The 11,944-nt window shown below is 42.3% G+C and overlaps 2 protein-coding genes across 2 annotated transcripts; one reads left to right on the forward strand and one right to left on the reverse strand.

Moving 5' to 3' along the window:
- Positions 1–6,123: 6,123 nt before the first annotated feature.
- snrpa (small nuclear ribonucleoprotein polypeptide A) lies at positions 6,124–8,497 on the reverse strand. The gene is made up of 7 exons (XM_086124874.1): positions 8,383–8,497; positions 8,003–8,075; positions 7,378–7,550; positions 7,123–7,284; positions 6,867–7,031; positions 6,588–6,676; positions 6,124–6,502 (listed from the first exon to the last, which is right to left on the reverse strand). The coding sequence occupies exons 2-7, from the start codon at positions 8,073–8,075 to the stop codon at positions 6,343–6,345; spliced, it is 822 nt and encodes a 273-aa protein (XP_085981000.1). The 5' UTR covers positions 8,383–8,497; the 3' UTR covers positions 6,124–6,342.
- A 132-nt stretch (positions 8,498–8,629) lies between these two features.
- On the forward strand, positions 8,630–11,700 carry actmap (actin maturation protease). Its single transcript, XM_086124873.1, has 6 exons — positions 8,630–9,184; positions 9,505–9,573; positions 9,749–9,867; positions 10,210–10,339; positions 10,935–11,005; positions 11,204–11,700. Exons 1-6 carry the CDS (start codon positions 9,009–9,011, stop codon positions 11,578–11,580), a joined length of 942 nt encoding a protein of 313 aa, XP_085980999.1. The 5' UTR covers positions 8,630–9,008; the 3' UTR covers positions 11,581–11,700.
- Positions 11,701–11,944: the final 244 nt, after the last annotated feature.

Consider the following 11,944-nt stretch of genomic DNA (forward strand, 5'->3'; position numbering starts at 1 on the left):
GGCGAGTCAATGTGGGAAACAATGAGAAAGGGAAAGAGAGGGCGAGAGCGAGAGAGAGAGAGCGAGAGAAAGAGGGAGAGGGAGAGGGTGTGTCCTGAAGCAGAGACTATCCCGTCTTTCAGCGTCGGCCCGGAAGATTTCCATCGGTGACAAAAGCTCCACTTTCTCTCTCTCTCTCCTCTCTAACTTTGGTTCATTACGCGTCACGGAGGCGCCCCCCCCCCCCCCCGTCCAGATTATCCATGCGTAAAGTCTTTACGCAATCCACTGCCGCCTCTGTTTGTTGTCCTTTTACATCAAAAGCTTCGCATTGTGCCAATTAGCAGCAAGGCCGAGGATTTACACCGGCTGGACGCCGAGGGCCCCATGTGTTGTTACCCCACCCTCCCCCCAACAATCACCCCAAAGCCAACCTCCCCCTTTCTACCAAATAATGTAATTTAAATAACAAATCCAATCACTTGCATTTTAGGTAATAATATTGGGTTAAACTGTACAAAACAATGACATGATAGTTTAGGAAGAAAAAATCTGATATCACGAGTGAAAGATTTTTTTTTTCAATAAAAAAAATTCTGAGATACGAATAAACACATGTACTCATGAATTGCTTGCGCTGATTCCAAATTTGCCCTAATTTTTTCTCTAGCAAATCGGGTGTTCATAACAAGAACAACCACAACAAAAACAACAACAATAACATCCATCCATCCATTTTCCGAACCGCTTGATCCTCACTAGGGTCGCGGGGGGTGCTGGAGCCTATCCCAGCCATCTCCGGGCAGTAGGCGGGGGACACCCTGAATCAGTCGCCAGCCAATCGCAGGGCACACAGAGACGAACAACCATCCACGCCCACACTCACACCTAGGGACAATTTAGAGCGTCCAATCAGCCTGACATGCATGTTTTTGGAATGTGGGAGGAAACCGGAGCACCCGGAGAAAACCCACGCAGGCCCGGGGAGAACATGCAAACTCCACACAGGGAGGCCGGAGCTGGAATCGAACCCGGTACCTCTGCACTGTGAAGCCGACGTGCTAACCACTGGACTACCTGAAGGATGGATTAGGTTCGGGAACAGGTTAAATTGTTTTTTCAAAGCTACAAATAACAAAAAGAAACTAAATTCTGAATTGCCCAAGCTATTACAGGTCAAACTTAGGAACAAGAAAGAAAGTATCTCATAAACCTGTAGGAGAAAAAAAAAGTAAAGATTTTTTTTAAAATCACTGTCAAAAATACTTTTGGTGACACATAAAGCCATCTTTGATTGAAATTTGCTACTGACCAATGTTGCTAATGGTTATGTCTCAATCTCCATTAAGGTGTCATGGGAATTGTAGCCATCCATAAATTTTTTTTTATAGCACTTTTCTCATTCAGGTCAAGCAAGAAGCAAGGTACAACCGGTTCTGGTTGCCAGCCAACAGCAATGGAATTATAGTCATCAATGATTCTCAAAATGTGTCATGAGTAACATTAGTGGTCCGCAAAAGAACCACTGAATTACATTTTTAAAATATGCACATTACAGCGGCTCAACTGTTTCTTTTTAATCAATACGGTACATTTAAGCAGTGGCGACTGGTGGATATAGTGTGCCAGGGCAATACCCCACCACTCAGATGAGTCACCTGTAATAAGATAAATAAATAATGAAAAATTCAAATAAGAATATATGGAAAGGTGAGCATGATATACTTAATGATGTGTAACTTTGAATGTGTCGAAGGACCCAGCCAGCGAATTGTTTATATCCATCTATATGTATATACAAATAAAAGGTCTACTCATAGGGCAAACTCAGTGTTGGGGTAAGCAACTGATACATCCGCCATCTAGTGGTGATTGGTAATACAACAACTTAAAACTGCAGTCAACCCCTGCAATTTTGGCACCCGCAGAATTGCGTATTCGTGGATGCTGTTCTTTTTCTTCATTTAAAAATATATATATTTGGGATTTTTTTTCTGCCACATTCTCCCATTTTTCATTGAAAAGGTACGCTGAATGTTTATCTGTTTTTTAACGGCTTTGTAAAAGAACAAACTATTCCAAAAGTTTCTTTATTTTCTTTTTCTATATCTATCCAATAATTAACCATTTTTTTAAATCCCTCAGCCTAACCTGCCACTCACCATCAGAATGAATGAGCCAGCCTGTAGCTGTTAATCTCCCTAATAACACCAACAGAAACAAGACATAAATATAACAGGAAAATATTTTCAGGGTATTGCGCACATGCACATGGCATATTTTCCACAGATGTCCACACAATGTACCTTCTATATCGCCGATGGTGGTCTTGTTGCTCAAGAACTTCCCTGACAACCGCTGGCGTTTCCTCGGGCCCCTGGCGATCGCCATTGACACCCCCCCCCCCACCCAACCCCCCGACCCGACCCGCCCAACCCCCGGCAGGGGAACAGAGAGGACCCTTGAGGAAGTGGGGGTCTTGATTTGCATGCCAGGGCTGTGACCTCAGTGCCCGAGATGAATTCTTAACCAAGGCAAGCGGAAAACGACATGACAGGACCAAGTCTGTGATCCACAACTCTTTGTGGAGTCACCTGAGGAAGATAATAAGAGTGAATAAGCAAGATCTAATTACCCTGTTTTGGAAAAAAAAAGGAAATAAAGAGTCATCATGCTCAATGTAAATAATCTCTATCCCCTTAACAAATGAATGCAGGTCTCAAAATGCTGACACAATATAGCTGTCCGTCATACCCGGCATCCCACAAGGCTCACTTCTTTGTCCTCCTCCCGTTGCTTATAAATCAGGGTTTGTTCAAGTTTTTTTTTTAAAAAAAGGATGATTATCTTTAGTGGAATGTTCCTAACTCCTGTATCATCATCATCATGATGTCATTTTCTTTTCTGAAAACAGAGTAATCTCATAGTTTTTCTTAAATGTAAAATCAGTTTGTTCTGTGATCAAGATGACCAACGCAGCTCACCCCGACATAACGATACCCCCATCGACCAATCACACGCCTCCTCACTCAAATTGGATGTCTGACGTAGTCCCATTTTTTACACACAACCGATAATCTGACTTGATGACTTTTGGTTGGTAAGGGAGAAAATCACATCTGTTGCTGTTATGTAAATATTTTAATGCATCATAAGTCTTTTTTGCTCCTTGAGGTCACAGGATGGAAACAAAGGATTGCCGTACTTGTCTACGACGGTACATGAAGCTGTTCAACTGACTTCAGCACCAAGATTTCACCAAATGGTGCCAAAATAATGTTGTTGTCCCCTGGGACCCACATCTTCCTATTTTTGCAAATTTGCTACCCATTTTTACAGAATAACAATAAAGGTTGTCAGGGGTTGAAAATTTGCTTCTGGAAAAAACATTTACCGTATGTTATATTTTTATTTATCTTATTTTTACTGGCTGACCACGACCCAACCCAAATGGGTCGATGACCCACTTCTGGGTCCCAAACAGCCTTTTGGCTTGGACCGCGTTGTTGACCCCTGCTGCACATCAATTATGGGAGAAAAAAAAATCGCCGCATGGAAGTGTGATACGGTGCCGTGCGATTGGGTGGCAACATGTTCAGGGTGTGTCCCCCACCTGCTGCCCAAAGAGAGCTCCAGCACACCTGCTACCATCGTGAGAATAAACGGATTAGAAATTGCATGGTATTGTGATACTATAAGAACGGTCATCGCATCATGAGTTACTCAGCAATTCCCAATCCCTTAATTTTGTGAATCAACACATTCCTTTGTGCGATCATGACAACCGCATCATAAAACCACGCCATTTGTGGCCAAGATTCTCTAAATATAACCAGCCTTACAAACAAGTGGGTTGGAAAGGAAGCAGACCGACAGAGATCCAGGGGGGAGCGTGGGGGGGGGGGGGGTCATCAGGGAGATTTTTTGCGTTCTCCTTTTTATTTGACTGCGCAGTGACGTCAAGACCCTCCCGGATGTGAGCCGACAGATGAGTCCCTTCATGCAACTGTAAGAACACTGTGCTTGGTGAGTAGGAAGGTGCTAGGCATGTTGCCAGGAGCAGGCAACACACACACAGGCACACACATATGACGCCCTGGGGGCTAAGGTCAGCACTTTCTCAAGGCAAAATAAGGGAGTGTAGAAAGGCTTGGGAAAGTGACGGAAGAATGTGCATTTGTACGAACACAGTCGAGGTGACCTAAAGACAATAACTCAGGGCACAGTTTAAGTCCACAACAGGGGGAGGCCTCACTGTGTGCGAGTGTGTGTGTGTGTGTGTGTATACGACAGTCGCCCACAGTGTGTCCAAATAAAGACGAACTCACGTTCAATCCACTCAGTGTTTGCAACACAATTACACTGCACAATAAGCGAAGGCCACAGAGGATACAATAGGCAAACAGGAATTGGGAATGTACTAATTGGCACACTACCGTGAGCACAAGTGGCTGTTAAATTTCATTGAGATTGATTCAACCCTGGAATATCAACTCTGAGTGCCCATAGTCTTCTGATCGACCCCGGTCTTAACATATACTGTATTTTCCGCACGAAGGCTCTTTGGAGTATAAGGCACACCTTCATTGAATGGCTTATTTTTAAATTGTTTTCATATATAGGGTGCATCAAATTATACGGCACAGAGAATAGAAGCCACAATAGTGGCTGCGGTTGTGTTATGCATCCACTAGATGGAGCTATGCAAAAGGGAATACAATACAATACAGCGTTATTTATACAGTATAGCGCTTTCACAACCACTAAAGCTGCAACAAAGCGCTTGACAGAACATTTCAAATACAACATCCAAGAAATCAGAATAATGGTCCATATGTAAGGTGCACCGGATTATAACGCGCACTGTCGACTTTTGAGAAAATCGAATACTTTTAGGTGCGTCTTATAGTGCGGAAAATTCGGAACAGTAATTCATTGGAGCCAACATGTTTTGGCAAGAAAGCAGTTTAGATCAAGCCACTGGTGGTTTAAGTAAATGTTCTTCATTTCAATTCGGGAAAGGTTCGTCATAAATTGTGGTTTTGTGGTTAAGGTTTCGTATTTTTTATGAGGATTGCGTATCCAAACGTTCCCACATAATTTTGCAGTCTAACGTCTTGTCGCCAATTCTCACCTAAATGACCTTAAATTTTACAGATGTGTGTAAGAGCTAATAAAGTTTAATGTTGCGCTTAGGTTTTACTTTTAGGTAATAATACATTTGAGGTAATATACACTGGAACACAGAATGCATTAATTGAGGGAATGCAATAAAAATACACTCAGTTAAAAGCAGTTTGTAGATGGTTACAATTTTTTTTTTTTTTTAAACTTCAAAGAGGAAGGCAAAAAGTAAAACATCAGCGAGGATTTATGAGTGTGAAGATTTGGGATATGGGTTGTATAATGCATTCCAGTATGAATTCTTTTGCAATTTTGATTACCATTTCATTTAGTTTGCCCTTGGAAATGTACTGTTAATTTTTTTTTTTTATGGTGCAAAAACTTTTTGAAATACTTTGCATTTCCATATTTGTATAGGAAAAGATATCTCAGTTCAAGGACTTGAAGTCATATGTTTGTAATGGAAACTCCAGCGAAATGGTACTTTATAATGGTAACATTACGTAGTGTTTATCAACTGTTTCCTGATCAATGCACAGTATAAAGCTTTAAGAAATATTAAGACATTTTGTAAGAACAAAAACAAGCAAATTGAATGCAAAGTAACGTCTGCTTTTAACATTGTTGTAAACGGACATGGTTTTTCAAAGTAATAAATATCACACCAGGTGACCCTTTCACAACTTTAAAAAGAGTAAATAATTATAGAATACAGCCGATTGTGCAAGGGTCACAATCGGCCCGAGGGCAGCCACCTTTCTCGTAAATTTACAACATTATGCTCAATTTCATGAAGCCACACAATGTGATGAAAAGCAAATAAGTTCTTTAAAAGCCATTGATAGTAATTAACCACCACAGAGAAATGAAGGATGATTCCACAAAAGATGACTGTACTATGTAGTAACTTATTACCTATCTTGACTGGAAGATTGCCTCCTGTCACACTTAACTGAATAACCACGACAAAGGCGCCACCTGCTGGACTTAACACTCAATGATGAGTGCTGAGGCAGTACATTTTCGGTCAGTTTGTTTTTATTGTTAAAAAAATCCAAATCAAAAGCTCCAGGTGTGATGTCTGAGAGACCAGACGCTGGGTGCAATGCTTTCACAAATACACAGTACAGTAAAATCAACACTTGAGAGTAAAAAACACAAAAATGACAACAACAACAAAAAAAACATCCTCAGTTTGTTTCACTGCTGCAAACACACCTGTGTGAAGAGGTGACCAAGTTATTTCTTGGCGAAGGAGATCTTCATGGCGTTGCTCTGGGTAATCTTGAAGCCTTGCAGCGCTTCGCGTGCGGCGCCGGCCTGCACGTCGTTGTCAAACTCCACGAAGGCGATGTCGTGCCGGCCGGGGACCAGACGCACTTCCTTGAAGCCCGGGAACCTGCAGAGCAAACGACAGACGCTCAGTGTTTAAAATGCAGGCGAATACGAATGTGCGTGTAACCAAATGTTGAGTTTTTACTGACTGGTTGAAGAGCATGGACAGCATAAGCTCGTTGGTCTCTTCGGGCAAGTTGGTGAGGAAGAGGATGTGATTGGGAGGATTCTCCGAAATCTGGAAACATGAATGAGTTAGAAACACATCGTGCACATCTTTCCCAATTTAATATAATTTTGACATCAAATTTGATATGGTTGTTTTTTTTTGTTACCCTTCAGACAATGTAATGTAAATGAGGACACTGTCACCAGAGAGCAAAAAAACAAACAAACAATAAAATGCCCTGAAAGACAACAGACAATACCTGGTGGTGCATCTGTCCGGGCATCATCTGACCGTGACCCAAGCCACCAGGGGGCATTTGACCAGGTGCCATCCCTGGCGGGGGCATCATACCCGGCGGGGGCATGTAGGGTGGCTGTCCTGGCATGTGCATCATGCGGCCCCCCTGGTTCATCTGTGCCATTCCCTGCAGAGAATGTCAATAAAAGCAGTGACAACGGCTCAGCGATTTATTTCAGTAGACTATAATAAATGTTATAACTATATGTGCATCTTACGGGCATGCCTGCAGCCGCGCCCCCAGCCATGGCGGCCGACTTCTTGTTCCCGCTCGATTCTGACTTCGGAGGCTTCTTCTTCTCCTTCTTACGATCGCGCTCGACATAAGTGCCTTTCATTTTGGCGATGATGTCCGAATCCTGACTGGCATACTGGATGCGCTGCGAAAAGAGTTGATACAGAAAATCATCATGAAGTTTTTTTCTAAAGGAGGTATGTTAGGTGGAAAAAAATGAATGCCACCAAGGACATACCATGGGTTTGTCATAGAAGGGAAATCCCTGCATGGATCGGAGAGCATTGGAGGCGCTGTTGACTTCTTTGAAAATGACAAAGGCCTGACCTTTCATTTTCAAAGTACGTGCAACCAAGATGTCCAAAATCTGGCCAAACTGAGAGAAGATGGCATACAGAGACTTCTTCAACTCTAGGGAAAGAAAACAGATACAGATTGCACACCTTTGAAAATAAATTGTGTGATCTTATGTGAACTAATAATATTAAAAAACGAGTCATTAATAGCTCAGGACTAAAAACGGGGCTATATAGCTCAGGACTAAGAACGGGGATATCGAGGGGCTGGCAACCAGTACAAGTTCTGTGATATACTCCATCACATGACCCAAATAGGAGAAGCCCTGCAGAAAATTGATGGATCTAATCTTAAAACAAGATTTAACCTATTTTTATGCAATTATATACTGGAGGTAAGTGCCACGTAAAATGAGTAAAGGTTCCTCCATTTCAAATACAAATAGCATCCAACTCCATACTACCTTCAAATGATGTTTAGAAATGTATGTACATGAAAAATTAAATTCATTAAAAACTTTATGGGCTGCAGCACTCATAGGTGGTTAGGTAGTCGGCGGTCCTCACCATCTTTCTTAATTTTCTCGTTCAAGTTATTGATGTAGATCGTGTGATTTAGCCGGACCTCCGTCGTGGCCATCTGAAAGTTCGAAAAGAAAATGCTTCAAGTGGAATCGACAGGACAAAAAGGACAGAAAACGACATTTAATCGACTGAATGAACATTGAGTACTTGCAAACGCCATTCACTTGAACGGCGTGGGGTTACCCTTAGCTAAAAAGCTAATTCTAATGCAGCATTATTAAGATTAAAAACCAACAGTTTGTTGGACAGAAACGTGTGAACCACTTAAAAGAGGAAATAATGAACCATGCTCACCAAGGCTTGTAACGAAATAAGAGAATTAGATGTAAAACATAGACTTCTAATAAAAGACCAGTACGTACCTCAAACGCTGAATGAAACGCGGATGGATCCGGTGCTCACGTCTCGCGATAAAATTCAAGCAGTTCTTCTTCGTCGTAATATCGACAAACAGCATTTAGATGCATTACTGCCACCTTCAGAATAGATTCCCATATTGCATTTTACAATACATTAACAAGCAGACGCATGGCAGTACTGAATATGGAACATTACGTTTATATGGTTACTCGACAAAGTTTTGAAAATGAGCTCGTTACAACACCAGTGTTTTGTAAATAATAATGCACATTGAGAATCGAAATTTCCTAGAGGGGGCGATAATGCATGTTCGGCGATGCAACCCGCCGTCCACATGAAGAAGAACGTTGGAAGTTGCCAAATTTGGTCAGAAAAACCGGCTTCGCTGGTCAGAAAGGCGACTCCGCAAGAACTTATCAGAACGAATCACTATATGCAACAAAACAATGCGAATAATATTTTTAGGTCATAATCGTCAAGAGAAGATGACAACGGCTTGTTAGCACATAATAACGAACTTCTTAGCTGTTGTGTTCGTTGCAGAAAGAAAGGTGTGCGTTGTTATTACACGGTGCCGGACTGCAAGTTAATATCAAGCGTCACTATCCCTGACAGGATATCAGAAGTTATGTCGGGGTTCCACACGTCCCCTCTTCCTCCACCTCCTCTGCCACCTCCTCCTCCAGCACCTCCAGATTCAACCGGCAAAAAGAAGAAGTTATATCAGACGATAGGAGGCGGCAGGAGCCCACTGGAAGGGGACAACACAGAGCCTCTCCTGCTCATCAGTCAGAGGGAGAGCAGGTGACCGATGAATAATAATAATACATTTAGACCAGTTGTTCTATTGTTATGACAGTATCCCTTCCTCTGCATCAAATAGTTCACATGAGATTAAGATCACTTGCATGATTGGCGACGGCTTTCGGCATCACAAACATGCACAACAAAACCGAAGTGTCATCGTGCAAGAAAACAAAACATTGAATTATGTCTTTGAATTTATTCATTCATTTTCCGAACAGCCCATCCTCAACATGCTTGATTGTTTCAGTTTGACTCTTTCCTTATGCACAAACACAGTAATTATACAGTAAATGTAATTTGTTTTTTGTATGTTTCAGTTTCAGCCGAGCTCTCCACTGGACTCTGGTAAACACGTACGTGCCGTCGCTCATCCAAGACGGGCCACAGTAAGTGCGGAATGCTCGTCAAGTACTATCATGTTCTGCCTTTGACTGATAGCATACTTATGCAACACTGGAAACTCTCGCAATACTTTCACATTGACGTCATTATTAGGCATACTGGACTGTATTTGCCAGGGTGTGTCTGTACGCCGATTGTGTTTTTCTGTTTACTTTGTCGGTGTGGCTTGGTGGCCTTGTGGATGGCCGCTCACCTGCTGCGAGCGGCCGTTGACATGGACGCTGTGGTTCAGGTTGCGCTCGGCCGAGGCTTCACAGCACAGGGTGAAATGTTCTCAGGTAAAGAAAAGGAAGATAAAGTGTACGTGTGTTTGTATAGTACTGTGACATACAAGTGAGGTTCCTCTCACACATACAATTGAAATGCAAATAACCAAAACATTCACAGAATTATTGAATCACACTCATGCTCAAGACTGAATCAGTCACTTATGCATGAAAGTGTCATTAGTGTGTGAGTGCGTTTCAATCGTGAGAGTTCCAGCACTTTAGTAGTGTGTATGAGTGTTTCAGTAGCAGATGCAAAAGTTTTCAGTATTATGTATGAAAGCATTTCAGTAAAGTGTCAGAGGTAATCCCGAATGATCTCCCTGACGGTCTGTCATATCTTTTCTTTGTCAGCTCGAAACATGGCGTCGCTGGCCGAGGAGGTGTGTGGCTGTAAGGCGGAGTTGCTAGCGGGTGGTTTGAGTGGTGACAATGCCAACAGGATCGTCGCACACTTGTGGAGCAGACAGCCTGTTCTTATCCCGTATCCATTTTTTAAATAGTATAGTGTAAAAGAAGACATCTATCCATTCTCTAGAGCGCGTGTCCTCATTAGGCTGCCTGGATCTCATGACAAGAGTATAAGAGTAATTCTTTTTGTGATCTCCCATAGAGTAAAAGCATTTTCAATTGTGGGGGCAGCACTTGTGCCATATTACTGAACACAAATACAGACGTCCACCGCATCAATTTCAGGGAGCAATCGAGTATGTGCTGCGAATCGGAATTTATTGTTGCTAATCTGTGCATCCCAAATAATCCGATGCAGCTCTGTTTACCTCTTTTGTTGATAATAGGATTCTTACGTGGATGCATGATAGTGTTTCAAAGAATATTGTCCGGCGATCACTTTAAAGTGACTCTGGATGTGACTGTGTCACGGATGCAGAAATTCCGTGCAAGGGTGGTCACTATGCAAATTAGCCTCATTATGTCAAAGTGGAGTCCAAGGGCAGGATGGCTTGCAGATGGACACATTTTCAGATATAGGCTGATCAGAAAAGATTTACTGGACAGACTGAGCCCAGCCGCAAATAGCTTAAAACCAGGAAATGTGCGCCTTGACACTGGCCACCCAGATATGATGAAGACTACAACCATGAGCCTTGCGAGCGTGGCGGCCACAGGGCTCACTGGGCTGTAGCTTCAGGTCAGAACTGGATGCCAAAATTGCAACTATGCCATATTATTCCTTATTTTATATGTATATATATATGTATGTATGTATATATATATAAAATAAGGAATAATTCATACAATTTCATGGATCAAATATTACACTTGATGTTGTTGAATGTAGATCAGATCCTCTGATAGAGCCTGACCACCCATGCCTTTTACCTTGCAGGTGTTCTCCTGGGTATGAACCAGGGGGACATAGGGACAGAGCCCACACAGCCTGACCCCACTCTGCCATGGGTTCACCTGCGTGGACACTCCAGCTCCTCCTCATCTTGTCCCACTGTGGACATCTCACGTCTCAGAGAGATTTACATCCTGGCCAAGCAGGGGAAAAGTCTGCGCTACCAGTTGTGGAGTTTGGACAGCGTCGCTCAAAGCAATGAGCAGCTGAAAACGATGGACCCACATAGACGCAGCGACGGAACACATTATGTGCTTCCCAAAGGTGGAGTAGAAGCCGGGTTGGCTGGTCAGGCTGTTTTACTGCATGGAAGGACAGAGTGGGGAACAGACAAACGGGAAGTTTTAAAAGGTCAGCAGTGATGGCGTTTGTGTCTAAATACGGACATATTGTTGTACATATGTAGACGTAAAGTCTGTGTTAAAAAAAGGTAAAAAGACAGATTCAACTCCTTTAATAAAAGTGCAGACAGTAAAAATAAATGTGTTGCTGTGAGTTATGTACAGTACCTTTTTTTTTTTGCACATCAAGTAGTTTCCTTTTCTTAAAAGCCTTGTCATGAATTCAGATTTGCTTCTAAATTCTTTACATATGTTTGAAGATAATTGCATGAAAATTAGCAAAGATAGAACTCAATTAGCGGCGATATCCTTAATTTCAGGCGCCGACGTTGCACAATTCTCCCAATTTCAGGAAAAAAAAAAGCTGTCATGAATGAAGAAAAAG

The sequence above is a fragment of the Hippocampus guttulatus genome, chromosome 12, assembly GCF_054856545.1.
Source record: "Hippocampus guttulatus isolate MCC_2025c chromosome 12, RoL_Hgut_1.0, whole genome shotgun sequence".
NCBI lineage: Eukaryota > Metazoa > Chordata > Actinopteri > Syngnathiformes > Syngnathidae > Hippocampus > Hippocampus guttulatus.

Coding starts and splice junctions, on each gene's coding strand:
- snrpa (XM_086124874.1), bottom strand. CDS start 8,075: ATGGCCACGACGGAGGTCCGGCTAAATCACACGATCTACATCAATAAC. Junction 7,551..8,002: donor CGAGAAAATTAAGAAAGATG/GTGAGGACCGCC, acceptor TTCTTTCCCTAG/AGTTGAAGAAGTCTCTGTAT. Junction 6,503..6,587: donor CTGTCCATGCTCTTCAACCA/GTCAGTAAAAAC, acceptor TTTGCTCTGCAG/GTTCCCGGGCTTCAAGGAAG.
- actmap (XM_086124873.1), top strand. CDS start 9,009: ATGTCGGGGTTCCACACGTCCCCTCTTCCTCCACCTCCTCTGCCACCT. Junction 9,185..9,504: donor ATCAGTCAGAGGGAGAGCAG/GTGACCGATGAA, acceptor TGTATGTTTCAG/TTTCAGCCGAGCTCTCCACT. Junction 10,340..10,934: donor AGACAGCCTGTTCTTATCCC/GTATCCATTTTT, acceptor CTGGCCACCCAG/ATATGATGAAGACTACAACC.